The sequence below is a fragment of the Hermetia illucens genome, chromosome 2, assembly GCF_905115235.1.
Source record: "Hermetia illucens chromosome 2, iHerIll2.2.curated.20191125, whole genome shotgun sequence".
NCBI classification, from domain to species: domain Eukaryota; kingdom Metazoa; phylum Arthropoda; class Insecta; order Diptera; family Stratiomyidae; genus Hermetia; species Hermetia illucens.
In genome coordinates this window covers 104,207,740-104,233,023 of record NC_051850.1, presented here as the reverse complement: position 1 = coordinate 104,233,023, position 25,284 = coordinate 104,207,740, and the positions used below count along the sequence as shown (strand labels likewise).

Below are 25,284 nucleotides of genomic sequence, written 5' to 3'. Positions count from 1 at the left end.
CATATAAACGAAGGAAATAGCACTGTGTGCGTAGGACATCGAAGGAGCCTTGTATAACACATCACACGCGGAGATACCAGATACTTTAAAGGAGTGGGGAACACCCTGGCTTTCACGATGAGCAGAATATTACAGGGTAGGCAAATAGAAGTACCGACAGGTACACATTCTATTTTTATGAGCACTACTCAAGGTTGTCCACAAGATGGGTTATCATCACCATTAATATGAAGCATGGTAGTTGATGAACTCCAAAGGGAGCTAACAAACATTTCAATACCGGTCCATTCAATACCGGTGATGACGTTGTTTCAATCTGTAGGAACAGTTAAGTCCTTGAGGGTTTAACGTGAGCACTTGTCTGGACGACTTAATGCCACGGTCTTCTTAAGATTGATTGATTATGTGACCACAATCAGAGCCCCACTGAGGCAAGCAACAACGGTACCAGTCTATATAAAGTGCATGACTTAGCATTCATACTGGTGGAAGCAAAACTTACCTAAATCTCTACCGAACTAAGGAGTACGGCACCCGTGTAGAAACGCAACACCACGCCGAGGCTCAAAGGTCTCTTCTCGCTGGAACATATCCAACAACCCCCATGAAGCTCCCACTAGGGGAGCAACCGCAAATAACCGAGCTGTACTCACATGCAACGGGAGTTCACCCGAAGTATGAGGTACCAGTATACCCCTGGTAAGGTTTCGTGACTAATTGCCACTTCAGACAAGTCCCCGTGCAGATTCGGGTCTGATCGCCCTGATTAGCCCTTTGGAGCATTCGCCTACTGCATCACGGCCGACAAGCCAAAGTGAGTACAGCGTCTCCCGGTGCCACCACTATGGAGGTTCTCCACAGCCAGGGAGTTACACAAAATGTGTTTCAGTCGGTCAATAAGAACCTGGCCAACGGCATGCCTAGAGGTCTTTTTGGGATTGACTCCTCTCCATTTGCACGTACAAATGCAGGCAAGGAGGGCGATTGAATGTCCGGGAGTACCATTGAGACTGGGAGCTGCCTGAATCAAAGGAAAATTAATATTCTTCCCCATCCCGAATTAATGATACCAAGGGATAACATGACAACGAGGCGCCGTTTCGATAAGAAGTTTGCAACACTTTGGGCAACAGAGCAAAGTGAGAGATCGTGACACTAACATACGGCTTAAACCAACAACTGATTACTTGGTACCCTGACGGTCCAAGGAAAACGCACTTTGATCCAATCGGTAAGCATTCCAGCATATTTCAGGCAGAAATAAACGCCATAGACAGATCCGCCTCCTTCAACCTCAAAAGGAACTACAAGGGGCAGAACAAGCGTTCGAAAGATTGTTTAAACCTCACCAAGAAGGGCCTTCAGATGGTAGCGGGACTCCTCACTAGCCACTGTAAGCTAAACTGCGGATACTGTCTCTAAATTCTATAGGGAGAGCGATGAAATATCGACATAATTCTAAGACAGTGTCCGACACTTGTGCGAAGTAGGTTCACCCTGGGAGAATACTTAACACCAGATGCTAGGTTTAAACATTTGGAAGTAGGAAGCATAATAAAGTTTCCGTCGGTTATAGGTTTAAACGATTACCATAGTTTATATATATGCTATAACCAGTAAAGGGCCACAATAGTTCTTGTAGGACGCAGTGCGATATCCCTTGACGATATTATTGTTAACAAAAATATGCGACCTACATTATTTACAGGTTGCAGCGTAAGAAGCACTCCGTTGGGACATTCATTTTCCTTCAGAAAGAAGGTTCATACAATTCGATGGTCCCTCCCTAAGATTATTACATCTAGCACTGTTCAAATGATATATCTACAGGATCGAGGTAAGTACAAGGCAAACATAGGCAGATCACAACTAAAATTCGAATTCATAGCACAAGACTAAGAAGATGACACTCTCCAACTTAACGCCATTAATGGCAGGCAATATTAACACATAATCTCTGATCACATTTTAGGACCAATTGTGTTCTAAACCGTCCAATATTTGCTTCATTTTAATTTACTTTGAAATTTTATTTATAATTAAAGCATGTTCAGGTCTTTTGTCATTTTTCCACATTACAAAGTCACATATGTACATAGAAAAGCTTAATCTACTTCACAAATATCCTTAGTAGTAAGAAAGGTGTTCGAAGTTTTATAAGTGTAAATGTCTTTGGTGTTATTCGTCCTATTCTACCTCAGAATATATTTTTTCGTTAGAGACAATTAACGTACAATCATTCCGAGTCTAACTTTATAACAAAGATACAAATATGATAGCTTTATATTTGCGGTTATCAATAATTGAAAAAACTTTGGAATAATAAAATATCTGTAGTCCTGGTATATCTTAACAACAATACATTTCCGAAAATATATATTAAGTACGCAGATAGATGCCGTGGAGCTTAAAGCTATGAATCAAATGGAATCCTGAAAAGTGGATCTCATCTAGTGATAAAATTTGTCGGGAGCCAACATTTTCACAGAAAATTACGGCAAATCGTTTTTGTAGACAATCTGGACGGCGCCCTCTTCTAGAAGTAAATAGAAAAATGAAGAATTTTAGGTATCGTAAGCGTAGAGGAAAACAACATTCATTTCTTATTTTTAGTATTGTTTATTAATAGCCTTCACGAATAGATCTATCTCTAGTTAAATAATGGTAACAAACCAATCAGGGGGTGAAAAACGCATAGCCTTAACTAAAGTAGTACATTAACGGGTATTAATACATATTTTACAATATACATCATCTACTTGGTCCTAAATCCTTACAGCATAGAGAGCAAATTTCCTTGCAGCTACTTTACGGTGAGTGGGTTTTTATGGAAACTAAGACTGCAACATTTGAGCGACAAAGATAGGATTTATTCTCAAAAATGCTGCACTGCCTCGTCTATCACAAATACATCCGAAAAGGGATGCGTCAGCCTATTCCTGCTTTGCTCATAAATCTGAGTATGAATACTCATAAACCTATTTACATTCCTTTGAGAACCTGCAGCGTAAAACTTAGTCACTTGTTGCAATCTTAGTTTTTTGTAGATAAATATTTTGTTATAAAATTGATACTGACGTTTTGGATTATCAACAAATTATGTGTCGTTTAAGAAATTAAACAATTGCCACAAATTAAGTATTGAAGCCATATTCAACGGTTTGATCCAATGTAGGACGTAATTTGCTACTCTGGACACTTTGTGATCGATGCATACCTCGTCTTCGGCATTTCTTGAAGCAATCGAATATGCCTGACTGCTTCGTTCGAGACAACACGTAAACATAAGGGTCTGAGGTGAAATGGAGAGCCATCAACATGTCTGCGATTTTGAAGAAGGGATGATTCGCACGAAGAGGGTTTGGTTTTAGAGTAAGTGGTATTGAAATCTGAAATGAAAAGAAAAACATTTAAATGTGTCCTCGTGTAGCAAAAATAAACTATTTACCATTTGAGGCATCCAACAAACCACGAATGAAATGCTTAAGAACGTCATCAGCTTTGCGAATCGTATCTCGTCAGAAGATGTATTCGGAAAACTGGTTTGGTGCACCAACGTTGCACTTCCTTTATCTCGGTTGACGAAATCGTATTGAATTGATCGCCGAGTTTTATTTCGTCCAATTATGCACAGGACTTGCGTCACAAACAAATTGCACACAACAATTAAAATGCAAAGAAATGTTCCTAAAAAAAAAGAAAAAAATCGTATATCATCTCAATGAAAATCGAACTTGAATACGCAAAGAAAATACCAACGGAAAATTACTAATTCAAAGCCTTTAGTTTTAGGCATTAACAAATGAGGACACTTCAAATCTACTTACTAAAATTCAAATATGCGTTGCAACATCATTGGAAGTTACCATCCGTCCAATAAGATACCAGTGGAAGAAACCCTCGAGATGCTGAAGCGGAAATTTTCGGTGTGCTCCAATCGCATCCGTAGGTATCAAAAGAACTTTCAGCGATGGACAGACAATACTTTGTTCTTTCAGAACCATTGAGGACTTTATAAAAATCTCAGCAACTCAGGTCGTGAGCGACTATCAAGGCCTTGTACTCAACGACGACATCTTCCCGGTTGGTGGGGCAGTGCAGAGACGCGCTCAACCATCTGGGCGGCACGCTCAAGATCACTCTCCTCTGGGTTCCCGGGCATAGGAACATAGATCTGAAGATCCAAGCCAGCTGGACTCTGCTTCCCTGTTCCTATAACAACAGTCACAGTCTTAGGAGTTTGTGGCATTTTGTGGTTAGGCGAAAGACTTCTGGGAAGTGTTTGCAGCGAACCGCGCCGTTGCAATTTAGAAGCAGCGTGGCTTCCACACCTTATACATTCATGCGAGCCCCTTTCCAAAATGACTATGCCTGACATAGTTGAAGTCAACGTAGAAAAGGCAGGTAATTAGAAGGCACCAAGAGTTGATAGGATTTACAACTTCTGGCTGAAGCGATTCAAGAGCACTCGCAAGGTATTGCCAAATCATTTTAATCAGATGATTACCAATCCAAAAGTAGTTCCCCAGTTTTTCACCAAGGGGACAACTTTCCTCATCCCCAAAGAAGAGGGTGTCTCTTGCCCTTCAAAATGTCGACCAATTACTTGTCTTCCTACCATCTATAAGGTTCTCACTTCAGTTCTCTGTGCGAACATCTCAAAATACCTTGACGTTCATAAATTGATATCTGAGGAGCAAAAAGACTTCCGAGGTTGGAAAGAATAGCTTATAATCGATACGGCCGCTGTGAAGCAGGCTGTTCACCAAAAACGAAATATTATATATTGACAGCCTACATCCACTATAAATCAGCCTTTGACTCCATATTGCATTCGTGGTTACTCCAAGTACTACGGTTGTACAAAAACAACCCGAATATCGTTCTTCTTCTAAGAACAGTGATGAAGAATTGGAGCACGAAGCTATCGGTATCCTCACAAATATCAAGAGAGATACTAATCAGGCGTGACATTTTCCAGGACGACCCTCAAGCAGATACGGATTCCAAGTTAAACATGGCATATTGTGGAAATGTATATTAAGTCATTTAATGTATATTGATAACATCAAATTATATACCAAAGATGCGAATCAACTTCCCTCTTTGCTCTTTGCTATCACCATCCAGTTCAGCAGGGATATTGACATGCAATTGGGTTTGGAGAAATTTCACATCAAACAATTGTTGGCGAAAACATACCGACAACGAAGGATACAGTCAAAATAATATCCAAATTGAGGGAATGGATTTGAACGACGTCTACAAATAATAATAATCGTTGGCGCAACAATCCATGTTGGATCAGGGCCTTGAAGTCTGTTAGAGCACTTCATTCAAGACCGTAACGGTACAGTAGGAGGCAATGTGGTCAGCATTACGCTCGCCCGAGATTATTACCCTGATTTGAATCAGGTACTCATTCACAGCTGAGTCGACTGGTATCCGACGTCAAATCACGATACAAATTCCACTGCCACCAGTGAGATTTGGACCGCGACCTTCCGTACGACAGCCTTGCGCTCTAACCACTCAGCTATCCGGACACGTCTACAAATACCTCGGCGTATTGCAAGCACCGACACCTGCTGTGGCAATAATAAAATTTAAGTTGCTGGGAGGAATTTGGATGGATCTTGTCCTGAAAACTGAGCTGTTCGGGAAGAATAAAATCATAGCAAACAACACCTTCGCCATTCCCGTCCTTCTATATACTTTTGGTGTGTTACAGTGGAGTAATACGGATTTAGAATCTGTCAATAGGCAGGTAAGAGTAGTTCTTGCAAACAACTACGTGCACAATAAAGCAGCCGAAAAATTGAGGATCACTATCCCAAGTCATCAGGGATTTAAAAACGTTGCATTACAATCAAGTGCATTCTCTTCGTGAGTTTTTCTATGAGAAGCAATCTTTTAGCTCAGGCTACCGTCATGGCATATAATAAATTGTCTATTTTGAACTAGAAAAGCAGGGAATGGGATCCCATGTCGAATGTTACTTCAGTCCAACAGAAGACATGTGGAAAGAGAACCCATTCACGGAGGTCATATCAAAAATTTGTTGTTGTCAGGCATTGACATCGAAGCCTCCAACAAATGGTTGACAAATGGTGTACTTTTCTATGAGACCGAAGCATTCCTAACTTCAATTCAGGATGCTTCGCTCCCAACAAAAAATTATAAACGGTACATTCTTCACGACCCCTCAATCACCAACTCCAGTTGTAGGTTATGCAACTGTGAAGAGGAGACCATCCACCACATAACATCTGCGTGCAGGATGTTGAGCAGTACCGAGTACACCAATCGTCATAACTCCGTCTACAAGATTCTCTATCAAAACCTTGCGTTGAAGTATAACTTAGTGGCAACGTACCATCCTTACTATAAGTATACTCCGCAAAGAATTTTGGAAAATGTTCACGCCAAACTACTGTGGGATCGCACTATTCCATCCATTCCATCCACCACAGTGTTAATCACATCAAAGCCGGTCTAGTTCTTTTTCTCAAGGAAGAGCGAGCGTGCTTGGTAATCGTACCGTTGAACCGAAATAGTGTTGAAAAGCAGCAAGAAAAAATGCAGCATGCACACACCGTTGTTTCAGCCGGCCTTTTGGTCGGCTACTATCGACTTCGATGTTCAGATCAATATTGGCGGGTGAATTCTCCTTTGCGCGAATTCCATAACCATGCCAAGACGCCCCTCTCGCAGTTTTTCCACGATCGGTGCAATTCATTTCGAATGTGATCAAAACATGTCACGCCGCTAATCCAACGCAACATCTCCGTGTCCATTGCCGCAAGATTTCGTTCATTGTCTTTTATAGTCGGCCAACATTCAGAACCACAGAGAGCAACAGGGCGGACGACATTACGACAAATTTTAGATTTGAGACATTCGTTGATACGTCGATCACAAAGAACACCAGTTGTGGAAGATCACTTCATCCAAGTTGCGTTGATGTATAAATGTATACATATATGCATATTGGTAGCAAAGAAAATATAAATATATCGTCGCTAGAGCCAGTTTTCACTGTTCAAAAGAGCAAGGTTGCAAAATTTCGGTCAGTTTAAGGGGGTTATTTAAACTTCGTTCGATAGGTGAAAATATTTGTGGAAGACCTGAAGAATGAGACCTCCAACGAAGCTCTACTCCCTAAACTGTCTTCTAAGAAAGGCGCAGATGGTGGACTTGCCAACATAGAGCAATGTGCTCTAACCTGCTCAAACTTATAACCAAAATGACACTGAGAGAGGAAGAAAATGCATACTCCTTAGCTCTGAGTTCAAAGTTACACTCAAAGTATTCCTTATTTACCTTTAAAGGGAATTAAAAGGGATAGAACAGCGACACTGATAAGAGTTGCTCTCACGGTAGCGATTTTTGGTTAGTGAAATCAGTTTAAGATATAAAATGTGCACTCGTTCCGCCATAACGTAGCAAGGCTCCACAGAATCCAAAGCCGACCTTCACGGTTTCCCTGCGAAACTTTTTCGTGCAGTTCCAGGAGTCTGTGCAGAATTGCTACCTCCACATATCCGTAAATATTAGGTATCTGAAGCCATTTCCTGGAAGTGAATGATCGTTCAGAACCCGAATGAAAATTTTCTTTTTCATACTGCGATAAAATTAACATCATTATCCTGAAAATGTGAACCATAAAAATGAAAAAAGTTCACCGAACCTCGCACTTTTTGTACAAACTAACGTTTTCAACGAATTAAAAGACTTCAGGGATATTTTGATAAATGAAAATTGATTGTATTATGTGTGTCTCTATTTACATTTTTTTCGAGAGAGTTCAGAGTAAACACCCTCCATTGTTAATAATTTAAAAAAAGAAAATTTACAAAAATTACGTTTTGATATGTTTGCATGTTACTTATTTTAGGAGAAACTCCTTCTAAGAAAATTAGGGCGTCTCGTTTTGCAAATACCCTCACAGGAAATGGTCTAGTAGATTTTAATCGATCAATTTGCAGGACATTGTGCAGATCTATAACGGTCTATCCAACCTCCACGATATTTTTCTCTAAGAAAGGGTATAACCTCTCTCGAATTACTTGGGGATGCCCCATACTGTCGAAAACACATCTTCTTCCTTCTGCTAAGTGACACATTTTCTAATAAATCGAGAAAAATATTCCGGAGAAAAGACTTCCACTCTTCACTTCCCAATCGCTTTGAGAGAAGTGTAAGGCCTTGTATGATATGTTCATCACCATCAACGGGGCTACAACCGGTATCCGGTCTAGGCCTGCCTTAATAAGGAACTCCAGACATCCCGGTTTTGCGCCGAGGTCCACCAATTCGATATCCCTAAAAGCTGTCGGGCGTCCTGACCTACGCCATCACACCATCTCAGGCATGGTCTGCCTCGTCTTCTTTTTTTACCATAGATATTGCCCTTAGAGACTTTCCGGCCTGGATCATCCTCATGCATATGAATTAAGTGACCCGCCCATCGTAACCTATTGAGCCGGATTCTTCGGGGGATTCTTTTCTCGAACGCGGCCAACAGTTCGCAATTTTTCTTGCTAAGAACCCAGGTCTCCGAGGAATACATGAGGACTGACAAGATCATTGTCTCGTAGAGTAAGAGCTTCGACCATATGGTGAGACGTTTCGAGCGGAACAGTTTTTGTAAGCTGAAATAGGCTCTGCTGGCTGACAACAACCGTGCGCGGATTTCATCATCGTAGCTGTTATCAGTTGTGATTTTCGACCCTAGATAGGAGAAATTATCAAAAGTCTCAAAGTTGTAGTCTCTTATCCTTATTCTTCCCGTTTGACCAGCGCGGTTCGATGTTGTTGATTGGTTGGTTTTCGGTGCTCATTTATGTGCAGCCCAAGATCTCGCGCCGCCTGCTCGATCTGGATGAAGGCAGTTTGTACGTCTCGGGTTGTTCTCCCCATGATGTCGATATCGTCAGCATAGGCCAGTAGTAGGGTGGAATTAAAGAGGATTGTACCTCTTGCATTTACCTCAGTATCACGGATCACTTTCTCGAGGGACAGGTTAAAGAGGGCACATGATAGGGCATCCCCTTGTCGTAGAACGTTGTTAATGTCGAATGGTCTTGAGAGTGATCCTGCTGCCTTTATCTGGCCTCGCACAATGGTCCGGGTCAGCCTAGATAGTCTTATTAATTTCGTCGGGATACCGCATCCACTCATGGCCGTGTACAGTTTTACCCTGGCTATACTATCATAGACGGCTTTAAAGTCGATGAAGAGTTGGTGCAACTGGTGTCCATATTCCAACAGTTATTCCATCGCTTGCCTCAGAGGGAAAATCTGATCTGTTGCTGATTTGCCTGGAGTGAAGCCTCTTCGGTATGGACCAATGATGTTCTGGGCGTATGGGGCTATCCGGCCTAGCAAGATAGAGGAGAATATCTTATAGATGGTACTCAGCAACGTGATACCTCTATAATTACTGCACTGTGTGATATCTCTGTTTTTATGTATGAGACAGATAATGCCCCGTTGCAAATCGTCAGGCATTGATTCACTGTCCCATACCTTGAGCATCACTTGATGAACCACTTGGTGTAATTGGTCGCCTCCATATTTAACCAATTCGGCTGTAATTCCATCGGCTCGTGGCGACTTATGATTTTTTAACTGTATGTTGGTCTTCAATAATTGCTGAACAAGAGATAAAACTCAACCGGTTTTGATAATATACTACGCCATTCACTCCACTAATGATTGCAGTGGTAAATAAATGTCCCTTCTTGGGCAAAAAGACATATTTCGAAGAATAAAAATATTTGTAGTGAAGTCACGGTTTTCCCTAATTCGCTTTTGGACCCAATCGCAAAAATATACTCCCCATTCACGGGAAAGGAGAAGCAACATTTTTTTGACAAAGTATGGTCATGTGGGGTATCAAATGAAAGGGCTTAGCTAATACTGTGATCTTATTTTTTATATTGGGTAAATAGCAAGGAAGGGAGGACTCACAATGTGTGCCCCGAAAGTGAAACAGGTCTTGTTCTCAGAACCTATTGAATCGAAAAATCTGAATAAAATCACAGTGATGCATTTACTCAAAATATGTATACATCAACTCCAATAAAGCTAACAAGAGCATATTGCCATATTTGAGTAAATTTACCAGGAAAAGGTTTATTATAGAAGTATAAAATTTGGGATCAATATAAGTGATAATATTAGACATAATTCTGAAAAATTTGAATGCAATCCAACTATTATTAGCTCTTTAAGGACGCGGTGCGACTTTCCCTTAACTATTATTAACAAAGTTATAAAAGATCAAAGTTTTGTATTTCACGTTAATTTATTCCACTCAAAGATGTATAACATCATCATCATATGGTATATGTTAAAGGGAACTCATATGAACGACGGAGTTGGAGTTTGGAGACATACCAAGGAATATTTGTTTGTATCTGTTTTCGTTAAACTCGTCCAAACTGGCTAATTTTGTTGAACTCCTAGTCAGAAGCGTATAAAGTTGATTATTATCAAAACAGCACTTTCCAGGTCAATTCTGAACTGGACCTAAGGCATTGGGTCGACATTATGCATCTTAATGTTTCATTAATATATATATCATGGTATCATATAATAATGAATATCATACTCAACATACAATAAGAACGGATTGAATTTTTATTACTAGACACGGCCTTACCGAAATGATTGGTTCCCAAAGTTCATTGAATTAATGGACCTGTTGGTCAACTTTGAAAGCATATGACCCAAAAAGGGACTAGGCTCACAATTTAGAAAGGATTGTACAGCATACAGCACATTCAAGCACTTTCATAAACACCTAGTTTGCAATAATATCCTCGAAAAGGCAAGCATTGTAAGCAAAGTTCACGAGATGAACACTTATAATGTTTATTAGGATATCAACAGGACACTTCAAGGAAATAAAATCTTAAGTTCGGTTATATAATCCCGAAGCTTCGATATTTATTCCAGCGTATTGATCGCTTCCTCAAATCCGTAAAAAATTCTTTAGATTCGTTGTAGGCACTGGTTAAATTTGCCAGGAATAATTCAGAGTGAGGCATAGAAAATTTGTTGTATTTAATTGGCATTTCCGGGCATTTTACAAATCTGTTACATTGGTTAGACACCAAAGTGACACAATGGCTCTTGAAAATATAAATGTTGGAGCCAGATAGCTTACAAGTAATCCGAAAGCTTAACTTAATGACGGGCAATCATAAGAATTTGATAAATGGCCTCTTCAAATAAATTAACAACTCCCAAGGACGAAATGGGATTCGGTCCAAGAGACCAACAAATATTGCCGCTTCCACTCTTTGAGACAACTTTGGGGACATTGCTAAGCTTCAATTTGTATTCATTGAAAATTCAATTAAATATTTAGTTGACTGTCCCTAATAATTTCTACTCTAATTCACTCGGTTACCTTCATCGCCACCAGTCCGAACCCTCTTCAACCCTTCTTAAATTCATTACATTATTACGAGGAACAGGAACAGGAAAAGGAGACCGAGCGATTGTAAAAAGCAGTTGTACTTCTTTCGGATTAACCAAGGAAATAGTCGGAAATGAGTAGCGTAGCACAATTGCCATCAAATATAATTCATTTTATTCGAGAGCGCGTCTCAACAACAGGCAATTTACTGGAATGACTTTCATTCATCCCCAAAGTGGGTCGACTGGCACCTGAGCCCATCGTGAATCGGCGAAAGAAGCATGATAACAGTGAAAGGAGCAACATAGCCGTGACGGAAGTGAAAGTGTAATGATCGATGGAGTTTCACCAACGTAAGTTTATCCGAGGGCAGAATTGGTTATAAAGTTTTTAATCTCGCGTCTGTCAGTAACATTTAAACGGCTGCCACAAAGCGGCAATTAATGGGTTCTGAAATAAATTGGGGCACTAGTTGCGCTGATTAATTGCTAATTGACAAAGCTTATACAGAATTCAAGCCGGATTAAGCACTTCAGCAGTGATTTATGGGTTAAAGAATTTCAAATCTACAGAGAACGATAAGATGATATTTTATTTTGGTGTTGCCAGTGATGTGTAGAATTTTATTGAGGAAGGAGAATCTCGCGAAGTAATTCAGTGCACACGGAAATTCGCTAACAATAGCAAGACTTCGAGCAAACTTTCCAGTATCATGCGTCATATTAAAGTCTACACTGCTACAAAATTATATATTCCTAGAATCAACCTAAAGCGAGCTTTTGAGTAAATTTCTAAACTGAAGTTACGTTTTTTTTTGTTTTCTGGGAGTCCTAAGTCCGGGGTTTAGTTGACGGGGGACCACGCCAATTAGGAAGGGACTTTTTCCCACGGCTTCTGGTTCACGGACCCATCGCTTCTAGCTGGCACCCAAGTTTGCAACTTGGGTTTTCATCCAAGGCAAGGGCAACACTGCCTAGCCTCTGTCTAGTAGCGTGACCGAAGTGGGTACTGGGTGTTGTTTGCCTATAAGTGAGAAGTTCAAAAGCACGACATGAATATCAATTATATTTTTGTTTTGTATATGAGATTAGATTAGTCTCGGCCGGGTCTGGCATAAATTTTTATGCGGTAGTTTTGTCCCGAATATAACTCATACACATATCGTGCTTTTGAATTTATATAAGGGAGCGTATACTACCTTGTAGCCACTTCAATCACATTGATCCCAGGGCTGAGGTGTATCAGCTTCTGATGACTTTCCTCTACCGTAGACGAAACCGCATGGATTCTTGGATTCTTGGATTCTTTCCAATTACAATCATCATTAACGGCGCAACAACCGATCTCCCGTCTAGGCCTACCTTAATAAGAAACTCCACATACTCATAAAATCTGTCTGACGTCCTGACCTACGCCATCGCTCCATCTCAGGTTAAGTCTGCCTGGTCTTCTTTTTCTATCATAGATATTACCCTTGTAGACTTTTCGGGCTGGATCATCCTTATCCATACGGATTAGGTGACCCGCCCACCGCAACCTATTCAGCCGGATTTTATCCACAACCCAACAGTCATGGTATCGCTTATAGATTTCGTCATTGTGTAGGCCACGGAATCGTCCATCCTCATGTAGGGGGCCAAAAATCCTTCGGAGGATTCTTCTCTCGAATACGGCCAAGAGTTCGCAGGAATACATCGATGTTGCGATGTTGTTTGTTCTTTGGTTTTTGCTGCTGACGTTGCCACCATGTACTTCGTCTTGCCTTCATTATTGTACAGCCCAAGAGCTCCACCTGTTCGCTATGGATAAAGGCAGACTCTATTTCTCGAGTTGTTCTTCCCGTAATGTCAATATCGTCAGCATAGCCCAGTAGTTGGGCGGACTTGAAGAGCATGAAAGGGCATCCCCTTATCTTACATCGTTGTTGATGTTGAATGATCCCGAGAGTGATCCTGCTGCTTTTATCTGGCCTCGCACATTGATCATGGTCAGCTTAGTCATTCTTAATTACAATCGTCACTTTGAAGATGCAACTTTTCCAACTTCAAAGGCCCTCTATTGGAGACCCCACGTGACAACCGTCGAGGGAAAGAGCCTTACGCACTCCCTTTATACCATATATACGACGAACTGGCCATTACTGAGTTCGTATGAGCAACACATACACTACCACATAAAATGCAAAATGGAGTAGGGGTCCCAGTAGCTTTTTAGAATAGATAAAAGTGGCTCCCAGCTAGCGACATCGTTTTTCAGTAGGGCTTTGGCACAAAAATTAATTTACTCGCCCAAGGACTCAGACACAATAGATGATATGTATGTATATGAACCTCATATGAGTGAGGAGGAGTCTAAGCACTAGACTTTTGGGATGTGGTCATGAAAGTCCTGGGGGTTTAACGTGAGTACCCGCCATGTAGGCATAATCCCACGGTCATCTTCGCACACGCATTGATTTTGTGACCACAATTAGAGCCCCGCCATGACTAGCACAGCGGTACTGGTTTATACTGAGTGCAGGCTCAGCATTCATACCAGTGGATGCGAGGTCTATCTAACGCTTCTGCCGCAACTAAGAGGTACAGCACCCGAGTTTTACAGCGCAAATCCACGCTTGAGCTCCGAGGATTTCCGCCCGCGATGTAGGCATAACCACAACCACCATGAAACTCCCACTGGGGGGCCAACCGCAAATAACCGGACCGAGAACACATCCTAAAGGAATTCTCCTGGAGCATATGCTTTAAAAGGGTCATCCCGGTTCTCATGGTACCAGATAACCTCCGGTGAGGCTTCGTGGCAGAGCCACTTCAGATGAGTTCCTTGCAGACTCGGGTCTGATCGGCCTCCTCGAGTACGTGGGTACGGAACTCACCAACGGGTTAACTGGACTGCGATGTGGTCAATAATGCCGTGGAAAAGACCATTTTTATTTATAGTCCAAGAGGTAAAGGGTCACCCCCTTGTTTATCGGCAACTGGATCAAGAAGGCCATTCAAGTAAAACTTAAGGAGTCAAAGCTCCCTATTAATACTAGTAATCGTGGATGGAGGGGCAGGCATATAACCAAAACTAACTTTCTAAACCGATTGTCAAGGAAAGGGATAGAAAATTTCTAAGTCGATTGCAAATCATGGCATGATCATTCGTTATCAATCAATTGACATTCAGCTGACGTTATAGTAGGCTTTATATGCTCGAAAAATGTGCCACCAAAATGATGCGGTGGAAGCTGGACAAACCTCTTGCCGTTGCCATTGCAGTTTCCAAGACAGATGTTATCCAAATTAACTACAAGTATGATTACTACGTCCCCTTTTGTGGGTTACATTCACCTCCACACATGCTGGTTATCAAACAAAAAGACTCAGTTAATGCTCTTCGAGAAGGAATCACATTAAAAAATGTTTTTCTGAATATAGGCTGTCAGTATCCGACATGTTTTTGATATTCTTTTTTGTCTTTTCTGCCTGTCCCTTGAACATATATGTTACATTAGGCTAGACAAATTAATTTGACGGAATAGTCGCTGCACACCAAAGACGTAAGCTATTACGACTTCGGTATGCTGGAGTCTTGACTAATTGCCGACGAAAATTTGGTTTTCATTTATGTGTTGCAGGAGTGACTAAATGTTAAAACCGAGCACTAAAAACAAAATTACTTTTTCTAAGCCAGGAGGGCTTGCGAAAAATAAAATTCGCTTCGTGCAAACAGCGAATCAGTCACTGTGAAGGCAAGTAAGGGGAAATTAGTTGCATCCCAGAGGACATCAAATTTAGATGTATCCAATACTTTCGGATGCTCCTGAATACCGCCGCAGGACTAGTATCCTTCACATTCACTGTGGAGACACAATTGAGGAGTTCCCACGCCTAAGATTTGAAGCAACTGTACACGCCCACCAGAACAAGTCGGAAACGGAAGCGTTCAGCGCTTCAAATATGAAAGACTTTATTGAATTTTTATCTACATATATTAATATACGTTCATTAATTTTATTTGGGCAGTTATCGTAACGGAGTGTATATCGGGGCCTAGATACCAAGTGCGTGAACCAACATATTTTTTTCAGATTTTTTGGTTGAGTGGCTTCTGAGAAGAGGTCCTTTCGAGCCCCTGAACTACTCTCGTTTGCAACCAACGTCCAAACTAATATCTGCTTAGTAGTTGAGACCTTTCATTTGATATCCCGCATGGTTATATTTAGCAAAACATCTCCTTCACCAAGTGGTAATGAAGACACGAAGCGAAAAAATCTATTCGGCGATTAGAGGAATTGCATTATGTTCCCAGTATATAACCAAGCCAAAGCTCGGCACTGCCGGATAAGAAAGACCTCTAGAAAGTACTCATACCTATCGCAACTCCCTATTATCGTCAAGCTATTGAAAGGGTTGTCCTTAAGAGACTTAAACAATTCATTGTGAATCGAAACCTTATACCAAGCTCACCAATTCGGTTTCTGAAAAGCATTCCACAATTTAAAAGGCGCATTTGCACGAACTCGATGGAAAATGCAATAGGAAGAAACACCTTCTAAGGAAATTAGGGCGTCTCGTTTTGCAAATACCCTCACAGGAAATGGTCTAGTGGATTTTAATCGATCAATTTGCAGGACATGGAAAAATGTGCGTAGAAAATTTCTCACATAAAATGAACACAAAACCTTTGTACTCGAAGCGCCAGCTTCCGGTATTCAGGCTTGTTTATATTGGGTGAAATTTAAGGGAGAGAGGACTCAAAATGTGTGCCCCAAGAAGTAAAGTTTTGTTCTCAGAACCTGGGCAAAAGCACAGTAATGTCACCCAGACGTTCAACAAGGTGTGACATGAAGGTATGCTGCATAAATTGCATAGCGATCTCCCAGAAGATTTGACTGAGATCCTAAAATTTTATGTGTCCAAGCGTATATTCAAAGTGCAATACGAAAGGACGTAATCTACATTAAAAAATATTGCAGCTGATATACCGCAGACAGTGTTTTGGACCCAATGATATACCTTGCAGTGATGAAGCTAAATAACGAAATTTGCAGATGGCACTGCTATTCTATTGAGGAAGGATAAAGCAGTTGACCACATTATAGAATTGATCAAGAAATGAAAATTAAATGAAACCACATTGACGTACATTAACCCCATCAACAAAAAAAAAAATCTAGCTAAAGTCATCATAAACGGACGAGGCATACCACAGGTGAATGAGATTAAATATTTAGTATGGCACCCGCTCAGCTTGAAAAGTGACATTTTTGAAAAGGAAGTGTTAAATGCTAGATGTGATACAAATAAATGTATTGACTGTTAGGGGGGAATTCCATGCTCACCATTGACAACAAGATGCTAATTTATAAGCAGATCCTAAAACCCATCTGAACATACAGTAGTCAACTTGCTCTCTAGCGACCAATCCTTCGAATTATTGCTTCTTGAGCTATTATTATTTTAGTTATTATCCTTGCGACGGCAAAAAGCAATGCACTTATGACAGTGGCGGTTTGTCGGAATCTTAATAGAAATTATTTCACTTTTATTTGGAGGAACAGTCTGTATCCGCATATTAGTAAAGCTTGCAATATCAGCCACCAGCGATGAAAATTCCCCCAATATAACTCAGTTCAGAGTTGCGGAAAAGTGCTCTTTCTTCCACTCCAATCTACGTTGATTTCCCTTACAGAGCCATCTAGAGGCTTGTGTCCACAAGAAAGCACTGTTGTGATGCGATATATATAAACGAAATCATTGTTTTTTTCAGTAGCTTCTGCTTCACCAACGCAATGGTGATATTTCTCTTTTCGCGGGGCCTTGTAATAACGTTTTGGGATATAACCAACACCTGCATTAGCACAGTGGATTAAAGTGAAGACGTTTCTGATGGCAACGCAGGGATCATCAGTGTTTATTATTTATGTGGTCTAGGCCACAGAAAAACTGCTGGAGGATAGCCGGATCGCGGGAACGACCGATTTTAAATTTGGAAGATCGACACGCTTTTACTTCAATTGTAGGGACCAATTTTGCAAAACCACTTCAGGAACTGGAATGGAGAATTCGTTAACCCCACAGTATGGTACTGCCTATTTTTGAATACTGTACACATATAGGCACGTATATAAATTGATCGTACCCATATTTCCGATTTACATCTTATATCTATCAGAATTAGGCACTACCCGCAAAGTTCATTAGCACGCATATACTACATACACACATGTCTCGTTGGAATAATTGATATTCATATACAAATGATTAAAAAACTAAAACAAAATAATTCTTTTCCACCCAATTCATACTAACTTACTTCGTTGTGGTATTGAGGAATTGATATGTGATAATGACGTCATGCAGGTTGTAGAGTGCACGAAATTCACAAAAAATTGTAAAGTTGTACCCCCTATAACTTTGTTAATAATAGTTTGATTTTCTTCAAACTTGACCGAATTGTGCATTATGTTTTTCATTATAGGCACGCCGAATTTTGTACTTCTGGAATGAACATCAGGGGGGTGCCGGGTAAATTTCTAAAATGTGGAAATATACTATTATTAACTTTATTTGTGCAGATATCGGAACCGGATATATTTTGAGGCCTAGATTTCGTAGAGATGCACCACTGTGATTTTTTTCAGATTTTTCGGGTGGATAGGTTCTGAGAACGAGACCTGTTACACTTTTTGGTGGTCATATTTTAAGCCCTCACTCCCCTATGTTTCACTCAATATCAAATATTGAACCAGTTTCGAAAAGTACTAATTGAAACCTTTCATTTGATACCCCACATGGCTCCATTCTGAGAAAAAAAATTTTGCACCCTCCTTTCACATGTATGGCCCCCCCTTAAACTTTACACAAAATGGCGTCAGTTGCTGCATGTAAAGGGAACGATAGATCACATACTCCTACCAATTTTCGTGACAATCGGTCCAGTCGTTTCCGAATAAATCGGCTGTGACAGACAGACAGACGGACCAACCACCAACCACCTCTGAATGTGACGGCAATCCCGCCAGTCACCAGAGACGAGCTCCTGGAGATCTGCGGCAGAATAGGAGACAATAAAGCACCGGGTCTGGACGGAGTACCGAATAAGGTCCTTAAGCTTGCCGTGAAATCCAGGCCGAACATGTTTGCTGAGTTGTTCGAAGCGTGCATGTCCGAGGGAATATTTCCAGCGGTATGGAAGCGGCAGAAGTTGGTGCTTCTGCCTAAGCCAGGTAAACCATCCTCATGCCGACCCATATGTCTTTTGGACACGGTGGGGAAAATGCTAGAGCGGGTAATCTATAATAGATTACTCCCAGTAGTTGAGAGCCAAGGCGGCATTTCAGATCGGCAGTATGGATTCCGCAAAGCCAGATCAACCATTGATGCCATCAAATTGGTTACTGGCTTGGCCGAAGATGCAATCCACGGAAAGGGTAGTACCAGCAAATATTGCGTGGTAGTAACCCGGGATGTGAAAAATGCATTCAATTCGGCCAATTGGAATCTAATCCGGAAATCCCTAGCGAAGGTTGGTATTCCCGCCTACTTCGCCGCAATTGTCGATAGTTATTTAACTGAAAGGAGGCTCTGGTACGACACTGATGACGGACCGCAGGAGTACGTCATTACCGCGGGTGTCCCGCAGGGCTCCGTATTGGGCCCACTACTGTGGAACATCATCTACAACGATGTACTTAATCTTCCCCTTCCGGAGGAAGCCACAGTGGTGGGTTACGCTGACGACATTGCACTGGTTGTTGTCGCAAAGCATCTCGAAGATGCTGAGTTATACTCAAGCGAGGCAATCAGTGCTGTCAAATCCTGGTTGGAGAGCTCTAGTCTGACGCTTGCGGAGGAAAAAACGGAAGCGGTCCTCATCACGAAGCGCCGGAAGAGAAATTACGCCTGTGTTAGAGTCGGGAATCATATCATCACCTCCAAGTCGGCCATCAAATACTTGGGGGTGGTGATAGACAGGAAGCTCAGCTATAAGCAACACGTACAGTATGTTTGTGATAAATCATCCACTGCCAGTATGGCCCTGGCGAGGATGATGCCGAACGTGGAAGGGCCACGGCATACCTCTAGGTTGCTTATAGCCAGGGTGGTGACCTCAATCATGCTCTATGCGACCCCAGTTTGCAGCGAGGCGTTGCGGATGTCAGTTAACACTAGCAAACTGAATGCAGTCTACAGGAGGACAGCTCTGAGGGTATGCTCTGCCTTCAGGACTGTCTCAGATGATGCAGCATTCGTCATCTCTGGAATGATGCCGATTGACATCTTGGCAGATGAGATGGCGAATATATACCATGCGAAGCCAATCTCTCCCTTATTGCAGACGAAGAAGGCTAAGAGGGAGAGATCCATAAATAGATGGCAAGAGCGGTGGGAATGCTCGGGAAAGGTTCGGTGGACTCACAGACTCATTCCTGCCATCAAGGAGTGGTTGGAGAGACGACACGGTGAGGTTAATTATAATCTCACCCAGTTTCTCACGAGACATGGAGGATATCTCCAATACCTTCACAGGTTTAAATTGGAGACCTCACCCGACTGTTCAGAGGACCCAGAGCATGTATTCTTCCACTGTCCGAGATTTGTGGAAGAAAGGAGGAACCTAGAAGAGACTCTAGGAGAGGTGCTGGTACCAGAAAATCTGGTGCCGAAAATGCTACCACATCAAGAGAATTGGGATGCGGTCAACTCCATGATCGCATCAATTCAAGATAAATTGCGAAAGGCAGAGGAAAGGAGAAAAACGCGGTCACGTGCGCCGCGTATAGAAGAAATGGGATTAAGCTAGAGTGAGCTGACTCCGCCCCGTGATGTAATACCTTATGGTGGTTCCGCGGGGCAGGGAGGGAGTCGGGGGTGGTTAGTGGGTAAAAATCCCACACGCTGGTGTGTCCAGACCAGTGTCTTTTGAAGATTTCCACCTCCTCAAAAAAAAAAAAAAAGACAGACGGACAGACAGACAGACAGACAGACATCGAATCGATTCTAATAAGGTTTTGTTTCACACAAAACCTTAAAAAGGATATCAGAACGAGCCTTATATTCTCATCGTTAATGAGCAAATTAAGAAATGCATTTTCAAAACACAACATCGAAGTAGTAAGTACAAGCGCAAACAGACAACTGAGGATAAGCTAGGTTCTACCAAAGCCAAATTAAAAGCAGTCGAAATACCGGAAGGTGGCCGCTTCGGGTATAAAGGTTTTGTGTTTTTCTAGTGTAAGCGATTTCCTATGCACGTTTTTCCATTCGTATATATATTCAAAATATTCGTTGATATATGAAACTCTTCCGTTCATATGAGTTCATTTTATCTGACGATGACGTCACACACGTCTTAAATTGCGATAAATTCACTTGAAACACGAACATTTGATTCTTTATAATTTTGCAAATAATGGTTGTATTATTTTCAAAAGTGTGTATTATATTATTACTTATGATGGTGCCAAATTTTGTACCTCTAGGATGAACTTAAGGGGAGTTTTCGGCCAAACTTGTAAAATATGGTAATATGATATTATTAGCTTTATTTGAGCAGGTATCGTAGTAGGATGCATTTTGAGACCTATATTTTCTTTTCAGTTGGATAGGTTCTAGGAAGGAGATCTGTTACACTTTTCGGGACATACGTTTTGAGTCCTCACTCTCTTATGTTTCACTTAATATCAGAAATTAGTTCAGTTTTTCAAAAGTAATAATCGAGCCCTGTCATTTCATACAACACATTGTATAGAACAAAACCTCTCTTTCACATGTATGGGGAGTCCCCCTTATACTTAGCACAAAATGACGCGCGGTATGTAAAGGGACTCAAAGACCACACCTTTTCACTAAATTTCGTGATAATATCCTCAGTCGTTTCCGAAGAAACTGGGTGTGACAGACAGACGGTCAAACAGACATTGAATTGATATTAATAAGATTTTATGTTAACACAATAACATTTTATGTAAACACAAAAAAGGGCGAGATGAGCGGAATACATAAGGTCAGCAGAATATGAAAACTAAAAGGCTAGCGACCACAAGATTCGAAGAACACATAAGAGAATACACCAAACGAAAAAGCGACGACCCGCGAAACATTGTCAATGATAAGAAGGCACATGATGGAAGAGGGACATACCGTAACAAAGGACAATGTAGATATTATAAAGCGGGTGCAGAAAACACACCTTTTGGATGCAGCGAAAAGCATATGCATCATCAAAGAAAGGAGGCAGGTAACCTTAAATCAGGATGAAGGACACTGGCCAACGAGTTTGGTAAAAAAGATATGCAGCAGTTAATAAAAAATTGGTGAAAAATCGGAAAGGATGGGGAAAATGAAAAATAATTATATAGTAATTAGCAGACATATAAATTACTGTATAAATAGGCGTAGCTTAAAACAGATCAATTAATTAGGTTTTAGCACTGATGAAGCAATTGTATGCTAAAGAAAATGGAAAATTTCTTTTCTTAATCTAGGTAATCTAGGTTTGACTTGTTGTCTTCATCGATACCAATTCCGCCATCATAACGAAGATGCTAATCTTTGACAGTGCGAAAGGAACTTGAAGACAAGTTTCAAGGCGTTTTTATCTTAGCATAATACATTAGAAGATAGGCCTAACGGCTAGTCACTAACTAATCTAAAAGTCACTGTGCAAATACATTTCGGACACATTGTTAAAAGTTTTGGCAAACGAATGTTTTATATTTCGTTATCGAGTCAATAATGTGTTCTTACATTAAATTGATATCTTTTTTTTAACCCATTGGCACTTGACTACAATTGATTAATCAGAAAACTTCTGCACAATAAAGTGCGGGTAATCGGGGACCACCCGAGAAAGATCTGGTGCAGAAAGCAGGTGGAAAGAATTTGTCTCCTTAGAAATTTCTTTCCTCTTAAGTGGATGACAAAGTATTCACTGCAGTGGATGAAGGAAAGTCACCGTGACGATGAAATCAGTTAACACCCACGGATTTTATTTCCTTATATCCCTTCTTTCCTTATGAAAGCTTGATTAAGCCGCCTTGAATATACTAATTATGACCAAAATAGATTGGTAACCCTCTGAGGGCTACTGAACAAAGACGTAATTCGTATCTCAATACCTCAAAAGCTGCGATGATTTACAACATAAGCAGTCTCGGTTGTTAATCTTCTTAGCATAGCCAATTCCCTTTTGAAGCTCTCCCACTTTCTGACAAAGTACTCTCATTAGGCGAGGAATTGGGTTATTTAAGATTTTATGGAGAAAGAGACTCTTACCCGCACTTGACTCCGCTCTGGCTCGAAATGAAAAGTATCTTTTATCACAGTACAAAAAAGACGTTAAGCTGCCAATTCCGACATAACGCGTACTTTTATTCTTCTTTTATTGAGATGGAAACTCTTTGCTGTTTTCATTATTGACCTATATCAGACCCATCTGATATGTGTGCGCAGTGAACCCGAAATGTTCTTTTCACATCCTAATGTTCTCTCATAGATTCAGCGGATCTGCCATGCTTTCTGTTTTCCCTGCTTGTACAAGAGTTTAACATTATCCTTTTTTCCTTTGTCCGGAAATTTTCAAATGACGGTCGGTAAATAATGGTATTACTTTTAATACAAAAAGGGAATTCCTCCCGCTGAGTCTTTATTGGGTACCTTTTACTGCGTTTCACGGTCCATTTTAGTATGACTTTAAAATCGTAAATCATCTTTCACACCTCATTCGTGCGAAAATGGCCCAGGCTAATGCTAAATCTGAATGAAATCATATGTTTTAGTATTGGAAGAATCCGGTGAACAGGGATATCTTCTGGAAAACTTGATGGGGTGAATCTAATGTGCAGAGTTGTTAAGGACTAATAATGTTCTCAATTTTTTATTTGTATTCGGGTGTTGTTGTTATATATAGCACAGATAAGTCGCTAGTAGAAAAGGTAGCCAATCAACAAGATTTGTCTTCAAATAAATGCTTGGAAAGCGTTCACCATATGAAAAGGTTATATAGCAAAGCAAAGCAACAAAAATCAATGCTTAGCATATTTCTGCTAAAAGAAACCCCATCTTTCAAGTGCGAAGAATGAAGTTAACTTGCGCTGCTTCGGATACATTCTACATTCTATGCATACGTGTAGTTAACTGCTTACTCGAGCTTGAATTTTCGTTACTTTCAAAAGGAGAGCTACATGTGAAGCCTGGAAGTCTTTGTTGATAGTTACCAAGGAAAAAACCTTTGAACCTACGGACTTCCAGCATCGCCGAATCATCATCAATCATTTGTAAAGTGAATAAGATTCATTCGTAAAATATTTACAAAATTAAACCTTCCAGGCTGACAAGGAGAGATTTGTCAGGATGTGATGTAATATGATTGAAAAATGATAACGATAGTGTCACAAACAAGACATTATATGCTGGAGTCTTGTAAGAAATCTATCGAAAATGAACGTTCAAGTATCTGGGGTGAATATTCTAAAACGTTTATATGCCATTCACCACACAAAGCAATGAAGAAGCCTTGATCGAAATTCAATTTTAATGTACCTACTCATATTATACGTTACTTGAAGATTATATAAAATCTTAATAGATACAGGATGGTAGGGTGTGCAAAGAAGTCCTAAAGAGATTTCGGTGGATGATAAAGTAACGTAGATGACACGAATTTGTATATGCAGTCAAATATGCTTTATAAGGCAGTACTGAACGTGATTGTCATATCAATATAGTATCCACAGAACGTTGGTTGGTTATGTGCCGCAAAAATAAGAAAACAAATTAGTTCAATATACTTAGCAAAGTTATATTTAGGCTTCAAAAAGTCATAACAAACTTCCCTTCTGGAGAAAGGTATGTATGCTTCATAACTCATCAAAATGTAAGAAGTGCTCATATCTAACCAAAGGAGTCCGTGCAAGATATCCTTCAAACAACAAATAGCGAAAACTGCCACATCACCGCGATAAAACAATGGTTACGACCTTAGAATAGTAACACACATGTTCGAGTGTTGAAAATTGCAACTCTACCTCTACGGAAACGTCCACTAAACAATTGATAACAACGGTGGAATTAGGTAAGCCGAAAAGGTGATATTCGAAAATCTGAAACCAAAACAGCTTAAAAGGGAATTGGTACCGCTGTATCTGCTCCCACAATAAGACAAACGCAGGACTACAGGAGAGAATTTTTTAAGCTTTGTATATCAAGTATCACGGCTCGGGAGGAAGCGGCCGGAATTTCATCATCATCATCATCAACGGCGCAACAACCGGTATCCGGTCTAGGCCTGCCTTAATAAGAAACTCCAGACATCCTGGTTTTGCGCCGAGGTCCACCAATTCGATATCCCTAAAAGCTGTCGTCCTGACCTACGCCATCGCTCCATCTTAGGCAGGGTCTGCCTCGTCTTCTTTTTCTACCATAGATATTGCCCTTATAGACTTTCCGGGTGGGATCATCTTCATCCATACGGATTAAGTGACCCGCCCAACGTAACCTATTGAGCCGGATTTTATCCACAACCGGACGGTCATGGTATCGCTCATAGATTTCGCCATTGTGTAGGCTACGGAATCGCCCATCCTCATGTAGGGGGCCAAAAATTCTTCGGAGGATTCTTCTCTCGAACGCGGCCAAAAGTTCGCAATTTTTCTAGCTAAGAACCCAAGTTTCCGAGGAATACATGAGGGCTAGCAAGATCATAGTCTTGTACAGTAGGAGCTTTGACCCTATGGTGAGACGTTTCGAGCGGAACAGTTTTTGTAAGCTGAAATAGGCTCTGTTGGCTGACAACAACCTTGCGCGGATTTCATCATCGTAGCTGTTATCGGTAGTGTTTTTCGGCCCTAGATAGGAGAAATT

General features: G+C 40.8%; 1 protein-coding gene across 3 annotated transcripts in view; it reads right to left on the bottom strand.

The window, feature by feature from the left end:
- Positions 1-2,028: 2,028 nt before the first annotated feature.
- Positions 2,029-25,284, bottom strand: part of LOC119648638 (thromboxane A2 receptor) — a 206,426-nt gene continuing 183,170 nt past the window's right edge. Inside the window, exons 4-6 of one of the 3 annotated variants that reach the window (XM_038050408.1) lie at positions 3,449-3,687; positions 3,218-3,389; positions 2,029-2,536 (exon numbers count right to left, since the gene is read on the bottom strand). In XM_038050408.1, coding sequence (XP_037906336.1) covers positions 2,493-2,536; positions 3,218-3,389; positions 3,449-3,687 — 455 coding nt within the window. In that variant the 3' untranslated portion in view covers positions 2,029-2,492. Of the gene's footprint in view, positions 2,537-2,600; positions 3,390-3,448; positions 3,688-25,284 lie in introns of those variants that run through there. The other 2 variants (XM_038050409.1, XM_038050407.1) reach the window with 2 other exon arrangements.